The 18,959-nt window shown below is 38.3% G+C and overlaps 1 protein-coding gene across 1 annotated transcript in view; it reads right to left on the reverse strand.

Annotated features, from left to right (window-relative positions):
* The window catches only part of nphp4 (nephronophthisis 4), a 195,674-nt gene that overhangs the window by 157,564 nt on the left and 19,151 nt on the right, over nt 1-18,959 (reverse strand). Inside the window, exons 3-4 of the mRNA XM_042491381.1 lie at nt 13,599-13,768; nt 13,136-13,200 (exon numbers count right to left, since the gene is read on the reverse strand). Coding sequence (XP_042347315.1) covers nt 13,136-13,200; nt 13,599-13,768 — 235 coding nt within the window. The remainder of the gene's footprint in view (nt 1-13,135; nt 13,201-13,598; nt 13,769-18,959) is intronic.

Here is an 18,959-nt window from a genome sequence, read left to right on the forward strand (position 1 = left end):
TTCAAGTTCATAATCATCATGGTAAACAGTGTTTGTCTAAAAACACTGAGATTGTTGCCAGCTTTTGTAATTTCATAAGTGTATGCAGAGAAAATAAATATAAATGTCTTTATTAGACTGACCAATGGACAGACAGACAGACAGACAGACAGCCTTAATGAGCAGATGCAAGAAAAGTACATTACATTACCTGTCTGACAAATAACTGTTTTTCTGGAGGCCAACATGGAAGTTAGTGCCATCCTGGTTCCCTCGTCAATAAGTCTATGGGATTTTTTCATTGGATTTTAGAATATAGCAGAAAATAAGCTCTGTGGCAAACAAACGTTTATGATACTTTTATGTTTTGTTAAGCAAGATAATGTCCACAAATGAACACTACTTAAAGGATTTTTGGAAGCTAAATGCAATCACTAAAAGTAAAAAGCTAACGTTAGGCTATAAACTACAAAACTGTTGCAAGACTTAATGTTGCCACCACAACGAGACTGTAAAAAAAAGCTATAGAGTTCATGAGTAGGGTATTAAATGAGGTATTTTATGTCAGGCATTTAATTTATTTTATTCCAGGCATCTAATGAAAAAACACATTCAAAAAAACCCACTGACTTCGAAACGCAGGAACTGGAAGTGCTGAAAATCATTTCTGGGTTTTAGAACTCATTCCAGCTCTAAAAAAAAAAAAAAAAGAGTATTGGGTGAAAGTAAATTATAATGTTCACATGATGTGTTTATTGTAACCTTATAAAATGTAGTTTTTGGTGAGGTATTTAAATACATACAGTTGTTTTCAGAGAAATATTAAATCAATCTTAGATGGGGCATTACGATATATGTAGTAAAAAGGCTTTAGCAGCAGTTATTTTTTGAAAAATATGTTTGTCATGTAAAAGTCCATGTTAAGTTTTTTTTCATAAATGTGTATGATTGAATTTGTGCTCATTTAGAGGAAGTGTAATGAAATACTTAATTACTTTAAAACAGTTCAGTTATATTTTATGGTGTAGATTTATTGTTTCCCTTGCACAAAAGGGAGAATAAATGACAACAAAAAAACTGTTCTTCCTCTTTCTGCTTACTACAAGACACATGTCAATGGAAATGTTAAGTTGTGTGAATCTCAGAGTTGTGACACACAGAGGATCATCTGTATTTTAACCAAAGAGAGCCTCTTCAGAAGCCGGCCATCCTTCTGGCTTCAACTTGTGCAGAAAACTATAAATGCCCAGCAGGACAATCACACAAAATATGCATCAAAGCGGTGCCAGGTCTGTTTGAAGACCAAGAAAGAGCAAGACTTGCTGACTCACAAGGCTTTCCCTCAGTCACCACACATAAACCCCCAAATATTTAAGGAAACATATCAATGAGAAAAGATGATACACACTTTAACATCACAAGGAGACTATTGGATGTTGTGAAAAAGTGCTGGGATAATGTGAATTTTCCAAAACTGCAAGCGCTTGGCAAAATCAATACGAGGTTTCAAGCTGTGATGATGGACAGAACAAATATCAAGAAGTTGTGATTTTCAGTGCATATAAATACACTTTTTTTACTTCGTTTGATTATTGGTGTCAAATAACACCATTTGTCCAAGAAAAAATACTAAAGATTTGTTTTCAGGTTTTGAAGTGCCACTTACATAATTTTATCCAGCTAAGGTTTTTTTGTGCCACAAAGATCAATAACAATGACAAAAGACCCTTGACTGTTACAAAATACTGTCAATGAAACCCAAATTATACCTGTGTCATGTGATCCAAATTTATTTATGTGCAAGTGTAGCCCAAAATATACACCACACAGACTTCTCACACAGACAAACATGTGTAAAGACATTCATGTCCAACTAATGTAGTTTTAAATTAATCATGTGCCTATTATTGTTCATGTCCATTCTGAAGTATATCTGACCTTTAATATACAGCAGAGAGCCAAACTACTTCTTAGAAGACATCAAAATATGCAGCCACAGCATCACAGTTCTCAGAAAAAAACACCCAACATCCCAAGGTATGGGAAAATGGCTGAATGTAATCCACACAAGAGCAGTTTTTTTTTTTTTTTTTTTTTTACAATAAACTCTATCAGCTCTTAAAACATCAGTGCATTTCTTTTTAGTTCTGACTACTTTACAAACTCAGTCCACGAGAAAACAAGTTTATACCTCGAGTATAAAAACAAAGTCCAGACTTCTGGATGGAAGAATCCAATTTGTTCAGATATTGCCCACAATGAATTCAGCTTTTGAAATGACTTAAGACATGAAGCTACACTTCAAAACAAACTGGTAAATCCATCACTAACATTTTTGTGCTTCTGTGTTATTCTTCAGAACCACAGAAGTAAAACATTTGTAACATTTTTACCAAGAAAATAAATGCAGCAAAATAACAAATGGATCATGATTTGAACAGCAGAACAGCAGGACTGGAAAGAAATAACATTTTTTTGTTAGAACTTCCTGAAATAAATGGTAAATGGCATGGACCTGAGGGTGAGCGACATTTCTGTTAATAAAGGAGTTATTTTTCAACCATGTAAAACACACAAAAAATGGAGAGCTGATCATTTCACAAGAAGAATGTAAATGTCAATTTCTTCCACTTTTAAACACCTCTATCTTTAAAGTCAATGAAAGGGGATTGTGAGAGAAAGAAGATAGAGTATATGGCTGCGTTCTCCTCCCATCCCTGTCCATGACTCATCTCATCCAAACCCTTTAACTCTCTTGAACAGTTAACTTACGACAAAAAAGGTGCTTATGTCTAAAGCCCAAAAAGGAAAATGGTTTTGGGAAATCTCTGAGAATGCAGCACAGCTTCGACTCTGTTCTACAAACGCTTTCAGTGGCGACAGCAGCTTTCGTAGAAAAGGTGTTTCTCACCATGAAACAGGAAAAAAAGTAGGATGGGTATGAAAGGGGAAAAAGAGAGGAGGGGGGGGAATCAAGTGTAGAACTTTCTTGACACAGATGGTGCCCAGGTGTCGGCAAACTTTTTCATCATTTATTTCTTGTTATTCATTATGCATCAAGCTTGGGTTTCAGTCAGATGCTGTGCATAGATTAGAAAAATACCCCAAATTTTCCTTACAGCAGTGGCGTGGTACCTCAGAGTCAGTTCAGCAGCAACTTGGCAAGAGATGTGAAACCAAGGAAGTGGAGGGGGGGACCTAAAAAATGGCTCAGCATCAGACAAACAGAAGCAGTGGTTTTGGGAGATGGTTGAGTGGGAAAGAAGAAAGTAATAAAGATGAAAACCAGTGGGGTTATTTTTGAAAGGTTTGACTGCCAACTTGAAGCAGAGACTTGCATTTGTTTCTACGTCTGGTACTGTATTAAGCAATCAGTACTTTAGTGCTTCTGCATGTCATGTTCCCTGAGATTACTTGTCAAACAGGGAAGCTATTATTAGGGATGTAAACCTCAGACTTTTTTACACCATTCTAAATTGTTGGGTTTTGGACTGTTGGTCAGACATATCAAGCAATTTGTAAATGCCAACTTGAGCCTCTTTAAGACAATGCACAGCAAACCTGAACTTATCTAGACATTACCTGGAGGAGCTGTATGTGAAAACGGAAAAGGCTGAATCAGTAAGACCGAATTTAAACAGACCTTGTTGTGCCAGCTCATGGCGAAATGAGCCCATGTGTGAATAGAGCAGGTAATAGTCTGGAGAATTCACAGCCAGTGGCCTATTTAAAATCAGATTGCCCATCCCAGGTGCCACCCCATTAAATCTGTCAATTTAAACTGTTAAATTAGTAAACTGAATTTTTGTTTATAAGTGCAATTCAATATTAAAACTGAGAGGTAGTAATGTGTCAGAGTAGTGTCTAGTCTGATTCATTTTTCATACCAAATAAGCTGATTCAACTGTTTGTTGACTGTTTGTTCAACTTTGTTCAAAGCGGCTTATTTTTTTTAAATTTTCGGCAATTTCATTTTTCAGGCACTTTATTATTGCAATAGTACTATTTACTTTTAAAGAACAATTTCTTAATCAAAGAATGGACGCTTTCTTTTACATTTGTGTGGTGTCACTTGTCTTTTTGATTAAACTATAAACATGACTGTAAAGACACTGCAATGCTCGTAATTAAAGTAGGTAATAGTGAAGACAAAAAAATGGTAAATTAAAGCTATGCTGACATATGTGCCTGCAGCAGCACTCGCACTTAATGCCAACCATGCATAAGTCAGTGCCCCAATTGGGCTACTGTGGATGACGCTTCTATCAAACAATTCATGCAAAACTGGAAGAAAACGAACACAGGAGGGTGAAGAGGGAGGGTAACTTACAAAAAGACAGCAACACACAATGTCGAACAAATTCAAAGAATGGCAAGATACTCTGTTGTTTGACCAAATTACAAACCAGCTATGAAAACATGGTGTAGTCCACATCATGTTCTGCATCCTACACACTCTAGCCAAGGGAACACCCCTCGCCTAAAGCATACAGAGTATTTTGAGACTGTGTGACTGGGAAAACTCCAGAGTTCATGTGAGAGAACAGTTTGAACTTTTGGGAAATGCTGATGTGCATTTTTGAGACAGATTTTTACTGATACTGACAAATATTTGAGAATAAAATAAATGTGACAGTGATATACTGGCCAATACTTCATACACAAGAACATGTAACTAAAACATCCATGGTAAGGATTCCTTGCATTTTATTATTGAAGAAATGTTATCAACATATCCACTGGGTAGAACATTTAACAGTTGTCATTGTTCTCTGGTGGACAAACCATATAATCTCTGTTACTTAATTATCTACAACACATATTTTTGATGTCTTGTACCATGCCATTTCTTTGTACTGATCAGCTGATATATGCTGATACCAATATGTATCTGCAATAAGCTAATATTAGCCATTCTAAACTTGGTGAGAACATATAAGAATAGAAATGTTTGAGCATCTTGGCAGCTGAATGGTTACAGCACATGACAAATAACCAACCACATACTGGCTTCCCATCAAATATAGATACAAAGAAAGATTCAAGATTCTTGTGATCACGTTTAGAGCCTTGCGTGGTCAGGCGCCTGCCTACATTAAAGAGCTACTGCAGCCCCACGTCAGCAGCAGGTCTCTGAGGTCCTCTGATCAGCGTTTGTTGGTTGTTGCTCGCTCCAGGCTCAAGACAAAAGGAGGCTGTGCTTTTGAGGTTTTAGCTGCTAAACTTTGGAACTCTTTCCCGTGAACTCAAGATCTGTGGACTCTGTGGACACTTTTTAAAAGCAGATCAAGACCTATTTGTTTAGACTTGCTTTTGTTTAGGTTTTTTTTTAATCTCTTTTTATGTTTTCAACTTGATAGCTGCCTCTTTACATCTTTTGTTATGTCATTTACTTGCTATTTTGATTTTTTTGTTGTGAAGCACACTGTGATGCCTGCTCTTGAAAGGTGCTTATAAATACACTAATAAGCAACGTCCAATGTTCTTGCATGACAAACCCCCCCTCTCTGTCCATTTCCTGTCTGTTAACTATCTAGTCAAGGCAAGAAATGCTCAAATGTTGCCCATAAGTGCAAAACTAAGGCCCAAGTTATCAGAAAGCTGAATGAACCTTTGACAAAGTTAAACTTTCCTTCTTTTTGCTGCTCAATATACACATAATAGATCACAGATCTTGGTTGTTATTATAGAAACTGTGTCAAACCGGTGTAAATCTTGGCAGGGAGTTTTTTGGGGAAAGAATTTACCAAAAAAGGTTGAGAAAAGAACAAATCAGTAACAGTGGTGCATCATATACTGTACTTGAAGGAATAGTATAAATGCTGTAAAGCAGATTTTGCTCAGGCTCAATATGAGCCTAAAGCGGAACATGTTCCAGGCGGAGGGGCCACTACAGGGGTAAAGTGTTGTTTAACTTCATTATGTTTGTTGGAAGTTTGAAGTTCACCCGAACAGCAATAAACCTTGGCGTGGGTGGCCAAAAACAAACACTTATGTGGGATGCCTTGGAGTCAGATGTGCAGGGAAAACCCTTTTGAAAACACCAGCAAACCTCTTTATCTCTGCCACAGCGAGGCTTTTCAGTATATCAGGGAGAAAATTTGTCATGGCACTACCTTTCTGTCCCCCACACACAGACGTACACACAATAAATTGACGCATCGTGCTTCAAATTAAGATATGCTAATGTGAACACAATGTACCATCTGTTTGTCCTCTCATCACACTAAGAGAGCCCCAGAGCAGCCCTCCATCCTTCTCATTCCATTTTTTTCTTCTCTCTACTCCTTCCCTTTCCTCCCAGTTGGTCGAGAGGAGAAGCTTAGATCAAGCCAATGAGCTTACTGCCTCCCTCCGTGCTTGTTTCCTCCCCTCTTTTTTTTGCCTCCCATCCTCTAAGACTTTCAAAAGCCCCAAGGCAACTTCCTTTCCTCTATCTTCTCTCCTTTTCCCATTTCCTGCCTCTTGACCCTGACTCCAGTTCTGGAAAATAGAGACGCTTTGACTTCTCTGCCACTACCACTCTATTTCTTTCATCCCCAGTTTCACTGCTCCTTTTTCTGTCTGAATTCAGACTGACTTGTCTCCAATTTCTATTTCAGCATTTGGGTTTTCTCCTCTGATCTTATACCTCTCGGTCCAATATGTATTACATAGGTTAAAACTGTGTTTAACCCAAGGAGCAAACTTACTTCTGTTTTCTGTTGTAAAGTGAAAAGTGTATTTATCAGAAATACCCCCTTTTCAGAGACATGAAAAGCCTGTGTTTTCCTGCTTTAGCTGCACCACTTTGTATCTTTTAATCAGCCCAGTGGTTGCATTTATTCCTCATATGTAATCTAACCATCTAATTATATAGTCTGGTCCTCAAAAGCAGCACAATCATTATTATTGCAGTTATGAAAAAATTACACATCCCATAATTGGCATCCATACATTTTAAGAAATCAGTTTTAAACTATTGCTGCTGTCCCCCTTTCTCTTCTTCATGCATTCATGTTTAGCTATCTAGTCTTATCCATTCATTACCCTGCCCCAGAGGGGCGGGGGGGGGGGGGGTGTTTATGTGTGTGGTACTGAGCCAGTGGCAGAGAGCCTGATTAGGCAGGAGAACATAGAAACATGTAGTGTTTGGCAGCCACCTACAGTATATACCCTGTTCACACTCTGGCAATTACACCCACACACACACACACACACCACACACATATACAGCGTGTACATGCTCTGGCAGTGGCAATTCTCTACAGTGAGTAACATATCTCCAGAAGGCCTGTTGTAAAAGCTGGCAGCGTCACTGAGAAACTGTGGACTGACTCTGTTATGACACAGTTGTGGAGGATCTCAATAAATGCATATATTAAAATTACATTTCTATATGTACATGTTGTGCATTTACATGTGAATGTGAGTCATTGTCTTCCCCTTGACGTGGCTGTTTTTTTTAACATACCTGTTTCAAAGGATAAGGCTGGCATATTCTGTGAATTTCTTACTGTCAACACACACACACACACACACCATACGATGCCCAAGTGCTTCTGGACGCAACTGGACAGACTTGCAACCAATCAGAGCGACGAAATGTGACGAAGCGCTGCGTGACAGACAAATGTAAACAGACTACAATATGCAGAGGTGAGCTGTGATGATGCAGCATCTATATGTCAGTAAAACATTGTTGCCGTTTCTGTCATCCGAATCAAAACAGAAAGTTCTACGGTTCAGCAGCAAACCTCCTCTTTACTAAGCTATGTTTATACTCAACAGTGTCCAAATTAAAAGAGTTGAAAGTGGTGTTGTCATGTATTTTGCATAAAGCACGAAGGCTCTGCAAGTGGCCAGTCATTGTATCAACCCACATCAGGTAAATGATTGTGATTGGTTCAATGAGGGTCTGAACGGCTCAAAATACACACATTTCAAATGTGCAAAAAGGCCTTTCCAGTGACAGTTCTGCCCCAGAACATCATGGTTTCCGCAGTGACACTGAACAATACTACACAGATTCACAAGAACAAAAACACAGGATTACGAAAAGGCAAAACAATCAGACATTAGCAGCACTAACAGTGTAATTTTTTTGGCCTTTCTAGCAGCTGGGCCCTCGGGGAGGGCAATTACGGATGCTCAGTCGGTCTACAACTTTGGTCCAGAGTGAAATGTCTCCACTAATACAGGAAGGATTACCATGAGATTTTGTACAGACATTTATGGTCACTGTAGAATAAATCCTGATAACTGCAACTGAACAACAAAGTTTTTACGAAACTTTGTGACCCAAATATGCCGTGTAACATTTATTGTTTCTATGAAACTGAGTTGCCACAAGGCCACAAAGTACATTCATCTCTCTTCATTCCTTTTGTGAGAAGAACCCAGTAAACATATTTCCATGCAAGAATGTATCAAATGTGTCTTTTTCTCTATATTCTGATGCAGCAAACCACTCTAAGTATATTGTGAGACAAAGACCTTTTGCACCGTGAATGGCGGACTGAAAGCTGACCTATCTGTGTACTCCAGAGGACAGAGTACAATTACTGGCCTCGAAACGGAAAATAAGCTCCATTGTGCAGTACCGAGGTTTGTTTGCTCTTCAGTTCTTGTACTTCCATACCAGGGAGGTTCATACAATATGCACACAGTTTACACCGTGCTAAAGATTCAATTAAAAACACGGGGACAAACACTGGCTCATGTGAGTCAACATCCAGGCAGTCAATATTGGCTTCTTTCAACAAATTCTTCACAGTGTAACAAAATCAACAACATGCTTCAGTGGTTGTTATCGCCTGGTATGTATATTTAACAAGAGGAAAATTACAGATCTCTGGTGTATCAACCAAATCACAAAACAGAGCCTTACTCTGTCCTTACTCTGCCTGGCTTCAGGCTGTCTGTATGAAGCTATCGCAAACAAACAATGGGACGTTTAGAACATGTTTACATCGTCATTTGCACTGCATAAAAAAAACACAGCCTTCTCATTCAATAAGACCACTGTGTGGGCAAAGCGGGGGTCCCAACACAATGGGCAGCCCACCGAAAAAAAGCCACTCTGGTTTGCATCTTTTGCCCTTTCCAGTACCTGTAACAACACTCCCACACCAAGGCAGTCCATTGTGTTTCGCACCAAGATATCTTAGGTCTTGCTGCAGAGTGCCACTTACTATTTGTGACTGTTTGCCGACTAGGGCTGTACTGAATAGTTCAAAGCTTCATTTATAATGTTGACATTCAATTTTTTTTTTTGCATTGCATGTCTATTTGTTCTCTTTATTTCTGCATAGTTGCAGTTGGGGATTAGGCTACACTAATGTTATTAGTACTGTACTATTTTTTTTTTTACTATTTGTAGAATTAAATTCCATGGCTGGCATCGTCGAATTGTTTCCGACTCCTGTGATCCAAAAATTCGCAATGATTCCAGAAAATTCCTGCTTTAATCTACATTTGTTGGGATTTAGCAATTTCACTAGGGCCAAAAAACTGTTTGCTGCACATAAAGGGAGGCACATACCTGCAAATAATGTGGTGGTCTAACAGCAGTCTAACAGTACCATATATTACATTTGTTTATCAAATAAAGTTGATCTATTAAAGCTTCATATAAAACTGTTTGAAGCATCAAATATAAAAAAGAAATGACATTCGGTAAGGCCTTACTGACAACTTTCAAGGGGGTAGATGAACGCAGTATGACTGAGCTGGGTGAGCTGGGGAAAAAATCAAATATCACACATCACACTTTGACCAATTACCTAAATATCCATGTTGCGATGATATTGTAGGGTTTCCTTTTGGTGTTTTCACAAAATATTCACAGAATGAGGAATTTGATAAATATCACAGCGATGTGTATAAAGAGAAATTATAAAAAAGCTAGAACAGTCAGTTAAGTTCAGAAAGTTACATCACTTCACTGTTACGTAGCCTTTAAAACTGGGAAAAGACAACACTTACAACATTATGATATCCAAAATCCAGTTTGTGTCATATTACAATATTGATATAATATTGATTTATGGTCAAGCCCTCCTGCAGATGAATACAAAGAAAAACGGTTTGTTGAGTCAGTGATGGACATTATAACTCTCATCCCTGATGAGTTGGTGGTTTGTTTCTGTCTGTATTTATTTGTAAACCTAAATGAACTGAAACCAACGGAGCTCAGAGCACCGCTGCTGACATGTGAGGCCCAGTCACACAGTCTGGAGAGCACAGCGACACAGACCATTTTTGAACTACATCTTTGCCTTGAGCTTCAGCTTGTTTTAGGTGTATTAGGAAGCACACTCCATTGCAGTGATGATGGTGAGGTGATGCTTGCTATGGTAGACAAGTGGAAATTGAGCCATTTATAGTTTTAATTCATTCGCTTTTATTCAATTCAACTTTTCACCCCAACTTCATTTGCAAAACATCAAGAGGTAATGAAGATATTATTCTTATCCGGAGCAGTGGTATTTTTCCAAAACAAAGTCGGAGAAACTGAATAAAGTGGAATTTGTAATGAATGAAGGATGAAAACAATGTCGGCCTCCAGGGCATGTTTTCTCATTATAATTCTTTTACACAACCAGACATGAATGACCACCATAAGAAAAATTTAAGCCCAGCACAGAACACTTTCAGATATTGTTTAGGTTCTACAAATTCACACTCAAAATGCTTCACAGCACGCAGTAGATGCAAGGACTGTGTGTTCCTGTCACAGACTAAAAGCGAAAAAAAGAAATGAGAAAAATGTCCTGACTATAAAAGAACAACAGCGAGAGTGGCTGCAATATAGCTCTTAAACAAAAAAGCAACGTCCCACCAAACAACAGGCATGTGGTTAATAATTCAGCGAGCATAAGAGTCCGTTTGAGAGCAGGTTTTCTAATATTCATGTGACATGATAGCCAAGACAGGAACTCTGACTCTCACTGGGCGCACTGTTATTCATACTGCGAGGCACTACAGTGTTTTGTAATTCATAGCCTTGGTTTTCAGGCCAAGCGAGGACAAATCCAGACCAACCCCGAGCTTCAGTAGCAAACTTAATAATTCAAAAAGATTTGCTCTCAAACGCTGAACTGATAAAAGTATAATATTCAAAGATAACCAAATCAATAGTTATGAATTCTCCCAACAAAACTCACACCCAAAGCCAAAGGAATAATCAAACTGTCAGCCTCCAGCAGGGAGAAACAGTTAAATTCATTCATCGAATCATCTGTAATAACTTTCTTCATTACCTATTCATTGTATATGTGATTGTTAGGTATCATGCAGAGTGTTATGATATTTAAAATCATCCAGAGAGCTTGAGAAACAACTTGCACGTGGTTTCTTAAAAATGTATGTAGCTAAAACATGAACAACTGAAACAGCCGAGCTTGGCCTGAGAAGAACAACAGATGGTCAATAATATATTGACCGTGGCTTCCCGGGGAAATCTTTTATTTCAAGCTAAATGCAAGGGGCAAGGTGTTATCTGCTTCAAATCTGTCTTTTTTCTTTGTTATACTGACCTTACATGGCAGTTGACACGTCTGTCTGTGATGGTACCTGGCAGAGAATTCAGATACTCAACAGAGAGCCAGTCTTTCTGTCAATTCACACTTATGTTTTCTTCTTCAAATGTCATTGCCCATTACAATGCCCATGTTGTTCTTTTCTCACAGCACCTACTGCACTGCTGTATTGTTGCGTTTTCACATCTTATTTTTTTTTCCTTTAGGGTTTATACTGGGAGTATTTTCCATGTCCGCGAGGTTTAAGGATGGTAGTGCCAGTTGAGCTGCAGTTAGATGTTTTGATGTTAGTTGAATGTTTTGCTATTCAATCTAATTAATTTTATTATTACAGATTAATTCTCTGTCAAGATAACATTCCCAAAGGTCACAATTGACATAATCCCTTCAGATTATATGTGCTAGATTATGTGTTAGTGAATTATGATTCAACAACATTTTGAAACAGCTCAGCCTTTTAAAAAATGACAAAAAGTAGAAATGGCCTAGAAATAAATACTGCTCATGCACATGCACTGTGGCCCTGTCAACTTTCTGCTGCAATACTCCAGGGACATATACCTAAAGTGAAAAGGCCTATGCCATCGGCTGTGGCTTGAGGGGTAGAGTGGGTTGGCAGTCCAGTCCCTGGCTCCACACGTCCCTGAGCAAGACATTAAACCCTAAACTGCTCAAGATGGACCGGCCAGAATGGCAGCCGCTGGTGTATGAATGTGTGCACTAATGGGTAAAGAGGAGGCAAATGTTAAGCTGCTTGTCCAGTAAGGTAAAAATGCTCTAAAATTAATATATATATATATATATATATATATATATATATATATATATATATATATATATATATATATATATTTCAAAACACTGGAAGAAGGGTATTAGTAATTGATGATAATTCTGTAATTCTATATATGCAATTTTGATATTTTTTATGACAATCTTTTCCTTAGTTTTTTAAAAAATCATATTTTAAATCTACTAATCCTTGCAATTTGTGGAACAATTCTAAATTCCAAGTTGCTCATTAACTTTTATTCCATGTTTTGGAAAAAATCACACCTGTTTGCTCAAGGTTCAAATGTTTAAATATTTGTCTAAGGCATCCAAAAGCAGCACAAGGAAAGTGATGTCACTCCAGGTTTCAAAGGGTTAATCGTTTGCATTATTACAACAGCATGCCAACCCAGGGGTTTGGCAGGGTTTATGAGTGGGTGACATAAACTTGTTTTAAAAAAGGCTCTATTCAAAAACAATCCATTAACCATAATAACTACATCCCAATGACTCCCCCCCTACTTCAGTATCTCAGCCCCCATTGTGATCTCACCTACACACCTGTAAAATTCACAACTTAATTTTGCACAGTTGTGATGCTATCGCGGTGACAAAATATGTCAACAGACTGACAGATGTATAACTATTAGGTCAAGTCTTCTGTGGTCAGTTCTGCTTCAATAGGTGTCTCCAGAACATATTGTGCTATGATGACACCACACACACACACACACACACACACACACACACACACACACACACACACACACACAATCACAAGGTGAAACTCACAATACAATACCAGCCCTGCTGTTGTGGCTAGTAAATATTTACAAAGCATAGTATATAAAAAATGCCCTTACAGTCAACAGTGTCCTTCAGGAGGGGATGGAGGAGGCTTCTTGGTGATCCATGGTGAAGATTCAGCCTAAGATATAAATTGAAACCAACATAAATGAATGAATACACGAAAGGAGCTGCTTTAGTTGCCCATTTAACAAAAAACATGTGTCTAATGTTGAGCTAGTTACATTTAATTCAAGTGTCAATAATCGCTGTTTTTCAACCAAACTACCTCTCCGGGTATCCCCTCTTGATCCTGACTGCTGACAACAGAGCAAACGCAAAACACAAAGTAGAGGTAAGATTTCTGCAGCTGTGCCACATTTTATTGCAAGGGCTAAACAGGTATAATATGTAACAATTAGTCCCTGGATGATACCTAGGCAGCAACGCCCTCATCAAAACCTTTCCTGTCCTTCAACTATCTCCTCAGGAGAAACTGAATTAATACCTGGCTGGTGTAATTAAGAATTGGCTAATCACCTTCTGTTCCCATCAGCAGCCTGAGCCTCTGGCCTGTTGGTGAAAAGCTCCAGGACAGTGAAGCCTCGTCCCAGGGCCTGCTGGGAGCCGTCTGGCCTGGGTGACAATGACACCAGCTCCAGAACCAGCACCGTGCTGGGCAGCCGCAGAGACGTATGGAAGTACAGGACCTACAGAGCCACATGGATGGAAGAAAGACGTTATCAATGCTACATTTCTGCTTTGTTCAGAGAGCAGCTTGGATTTATCTAAAGCCAGATTTTAAATGAGCCAGCAAAAAAAAAAGAAGAATTACACATCAAATTTAGGTATGCATGGGTCAATGCAACTTTTAAAACAAGTTAGCAAGTTTTTTTCAAATAATATCATTACACTATAAAACAGTGCAATTTAGCCACGTTAAAACACAGTTAAAACATGCATGTGTTCTGTCAGCCGTCACACCAGCCCAAACAAACTGCACTTAACAGGCTAATGTCACAGGGTTAAGTTTAACCCAGTTATGTCCAAAGTTCAGCCTGGGGGATCAAATTGTGGCCCTCACACCAATTTTAAACGGCCCTTGGCTTGTCTTTTAATTTTTTTTGATTAACACCATATTACTTTGATCACTTTCCATGTATTTTCATTCACCTCACAATGGCAGGACAAGCATGCAGTTTGAAGACGTGCACCGAATAGGCAAAACGTATGTTTTTGATAAAGATATGTAGAGAAGATGCCAAGAAGCTAATGAGGCTAATGGTTATTTAACACTAAATATTTCCTCCAAGGTAGTAGACATGGCCATGGCGAAATAGCTTAGTTGACAGCGAAGGCTGCCACCTTCAATAGTGATGGAATGTTACATATTTTTTCACATGAAACACGTTTATTTGTTTGTTTTTTTAATGAGTCATCTGATGTGAGAAGCGGCTGATCCCGAGGTATTTCACATTATCTAATCTGGCCCCCATTCTAAAAAGTTTGGACACCCCTGTTTTAACTGAGCCAAACAGGTGACCTGTGAAAGTGTCATAAAATAAAGCACATTTTTCTTTGGAAAAAAATAGATAATTTGTTTCTATTCTATCACTGTATGCCTTACTCCAAAGCATTTATAAAAAAAAAATACTGTACTTAATAAACAGCATGCTGCGCGTCACTTCAGGGAAATGACACATAAACAAGTGCAGATGGTGTACAGTCCCTTGGTACCTAGCTTTTTTAACATCAACTCTTGCTGGCATTTACATTACTGCAGTCCAGGGACAATCAAAAGAACATCATACACCTATAATACTGGGTCCTTGACACAGAGAGACCCGGGGATACACTGAGAATGAAAGTAATACAAAGACTAGACTCATTTTGATCACATATGTCTGATTTTCTCCATAAAGAAAAAAAGAAAAACATGTACCATTAGAAAACTATAAAGAACAAAAACAGAAGTATATGAAAATGGTACCACAGTACTACATATTTCATGGTATACTTGTATCCCAGATGATTGGTATCCTGAATAAACTGAATTTGAGCCCTGATGGCCACATTATATGAGGTAACAACTCTTAAAATAGGCAAATTTCTTTAATTGTGAATAAAGTTAGCTGCTCCTAGCAACTGCTACCAATAATATGAAAGTGACAGCAGCAGAATGGATAAATCACTCACTTTTGATAGAGTGAGGGAAACAAAATGCCACCTACATATAAGACATGGGCTTAAAAGAACAATATGTCAGGCTGAATGAGAAAAGTAAAACAAAAGCATTGTTTGCCTCTGTTACAGACATAAAACCTTACCCCTAAAGGATAAATAAAATCCTTGCGTTAATCCAGTTGTTGTTGCAGGTGTTTATTATTTGTGGTCATGCTGTGCATGTTGGTGTCATTCTCCATACCACAAGTCTCCATAGGTGTCATTTACACTGGGGACACTGGGGACATTAAAGCAATTGAAGCAATACAGAGTGCCTGGAGGCTTATTGCATTATGTTCCATAATATTTTTATCATTTGAATTGTCACCTGCTGCCTGAATTTTGTGTTTTCCTTAACATAACGACATTTCCACCATAATTAGGTGCATAAAAACTTACCAATAAGTAAGAAGTACAGTGTTTGATGCTCAAAAATTTTCTTTTTTTTAGGTGTTTTTTCCCAAATCTCCATAATCTACTCTGACATCGTACCAATCCCCACCATTACATTGCCTAAAATCACATATTTTAAGGACTGTATAAAATCTGAGCCCTTATGTTCACACCACTTTTCAACACGAACTGATGCCCCTCCAAGTCTCTAAGAGGAAGAGCCCAAAAATCCAGGGTTGACAAGAATGCCTAATTGGTGAGCATGTGACACCAGATATCTCACGTTAAAGAGGCAAGTATGCCCCCCTGGTGATGAGAGTCTTTAGGATTATATAGAGGAGTTTGACCTCACTATTTTTACACAGGTTCAGAGGAAGACAGCCGAGCCTTATGGGAGCCCGTTTGTAGTCGGTGCCAGGTAGGTGCAATTGTTTACAGACTCTGATCTGCCATTCAAATTGGAAATAATAGCCTACCTACAGCAGAGCCACGCTGATTTACATTCACAAAGGCCTGAATATGATAAAGAGACCCGCAAATGCTCTGTGATCCATTGGTCCCCGAGCACAATAAAGCCTGTTATTTTTCAAAGCCATAAAGGAGAACATGACAGTGTCAACAGAAAAAAATGGCATAAGTAGGCATGAGCTACCTTGAAATACAGAGCCAATTTCTTTCAGCCCACTGTGGCAGAGTCTGTTCATCTTCAACCCCAGCTATCAGCCACCACAGAGCAGTATATTCAAATTCAAAACCTCGGAGGCATTCCTATTTTGGCCACATCAGTCTTTTATCTATGTGGACAGTGAGTTTAAATTACTAGTTTTCCAAATAAAAACACTGCAGAATACAAATAGGAAACGTAGGAGGCAAAGGTACTCATCTGGCCATTGATTTAGTTGTTTGTCTGTTTGCCTGTTTTCATATATCGCCGGACTTTGCCTTACCGACAAGGATGCTGAGATTCACAATAGCTCATAAACTGGTGTGTCTGCTCAGATGAAAGTCTCTTGCTGGAGGTGATTCAACATTAACACATTTTTGTGAAGGCTTTATCAACACGGGCAATGAGACAGAATGGGATAAGTAACAATGTCTGGTAACAGAACATAGAGGCTGTGAATCTGTGAGGAATCACTTTCAATGGAAACTTTGAGGCAAAAGTTGTTTTATGAAATCTTAACAATATCTCTGTTCTACTCTGACAACTGACTCATTTCTCAATAATGGTAACACATATTTTCTGCCGCTGAACATTCTTTGTGTGTGTTTGCTGAGCTGGAATTGAGACAGATATTCTTGCAGCAGCAAACAACTGGCTGAGCTGAGAGAGTAAAAATATCCCCCATCCCAAGATGCATGTCATTCAGTATTCATGGATTGAAAACTTTACTTTCACTCACTTTATTTATTTATTTATTTCCCTCCAACCTTAACTCCCAAATCAAAGTCTCATCTGTGACTGAACTTCTATTGAACCTGTCCCATGCTGTATCAACAAGACATCGTGGGGGGCGATATATATCTTCTGACATGATCACCCAAGTATCCTTCCCCCCGTGATAATGTGGAATTTGCATTGTGGTCAAAGATGTAATCCCCAGGCTCAAAGCAATCCAAACGTGGACATTGTTCATGACGGATTTCCAATTCAAAGGTAGAATTTCTTTTTCATCTGCCTCACTGCTTTGATATACCTCCAAATTGATTCTGTTCCAATCTCAGGGGGGAAAAAAGAAAAATAAATAAATAAATAAACAAAAATGTCCCCATAGAGCAAACATCTCCTTTACTCAGTTTGAAATAATTCAGATTTTCAAAGGATGTAGTCAATGCTCAAGAAAGCAGACATGAGTGGTTATGAATATTTTAAAACAAAAAGCTTAACTAAGGATAAAAGAGTGTCAAGTGTTTTGAATAAATATTTTTGTAGATTTGTGTAGTTTTTCACATCATGCGTCATGTTTTAGGTGCAACTTGTTCCACCACACTGAGCTGTTTTTATTTCATTTTCCAAAAGAAATTCACATATGGAGATTTCTCACCCCTTCTCGACCAATTTTTTTTTTTTTTTTAAACATAGGAAGGAGCTAGAATTAGGGCATTTAACCCAGGTGTTGTATTTCCATTAGGGATGCATGATATTAGATTTTTTGCCAATATACAATATGCAAATATAGAACAACTAATTTGACTGATTACCAATAACCTATACCCAATACTGAAGCTGAAATCAATAAATCCACTTATTTCCTCACCTAATTTATTGATTATCAAGTCTCCTCTGTAGTGGAATTAACCTCACATTACGCATAGTCTTACTGTGATGGCCCACCAGCAGATGGAAACATCAAATACAATGCTTTTTAGTGTACGTGACATTCATTCATTGAGCTCAATACGAAAAACACTTCAACTTAGGGTTGATGTTTTGTACATGTTTACTTTGTCAATAAAAGAAATATCGTTTTGTGATATCGTCAGAAATCAGCATGTTGGCCGAATCCGATATTTCATTTTAAAGCCAATATCTAAATACTTGTGACTACTGCAGAGTCATTTGACCTGGGTGTGAATGCCATGAAGTTTTCCAATTACATACAAAAGCCAGATGTTAGCAGGCGTTAGTGGGCTTTTTTGAGCAGTGGGAAAAGCGGTTTTACATATCATGTGTTGTTGTTCAGAGAAGGGCAAAAGTATGATGGTGCCATGTCTTCAACCAACTGTATCAAGCGAGTTGGGCAAAAGTTATGCAAATAGGAAATAGATGTGTTATAATGTTTTGTGCACAAATGAAGAAAAGTGTTTGCCAACAAGAAGTCAGTTGTTTTGTTTAAGATAACTTATTGATAAATGCAAAATGTCGCCTTTTGAGAAAAAGAGGATTCTAAATTTTTAATTTCGCATACTGTTACCCCTCTAGCTATGGAAATATATTTCATCTCACATTGAAATATTCAACACTGACACTCACTTCAGTTTGCCTGAGCAAAGTTCCAAATTTGTACAATTTCAAGACTAGCATAACCAACAGTTCTCTTCCCCCAGAACTTTACATTAGAGGCAATGTTCTGAGATCTTGCTCCTTCCCGACGCCACAGGAGCACTGGGAGATGTCATTGAGAAAACAGCTTGCATCGGCAGCTATGCCAGGCGCAGCATATGTCGGACCTAATGAGAGGTTATACTCCGCAGCGACTGTCAACAAAGCAGTAATCGATTCTCACAGGGGTAAATATCCATCCCCCCGCAACTTGAGTAAAGAGGGGCGAACGGCGATGGGGT

This window comes from Plectropomus leopardus, chromosome 8 (assembly GCF_008729295.1).
Source record: "Plectropomus leopardus isolate mb chromosome 8, YSFRI_Pleo_2.0, whole genome shotgun sequence".
In the NCBI taxonomy this organism is placed as follows: Eukaryota; Metazoa; Chordata; class Actinopteri; order Perciformes; family Serranidae; genus Plectropomus; species Plectropomus leopardus.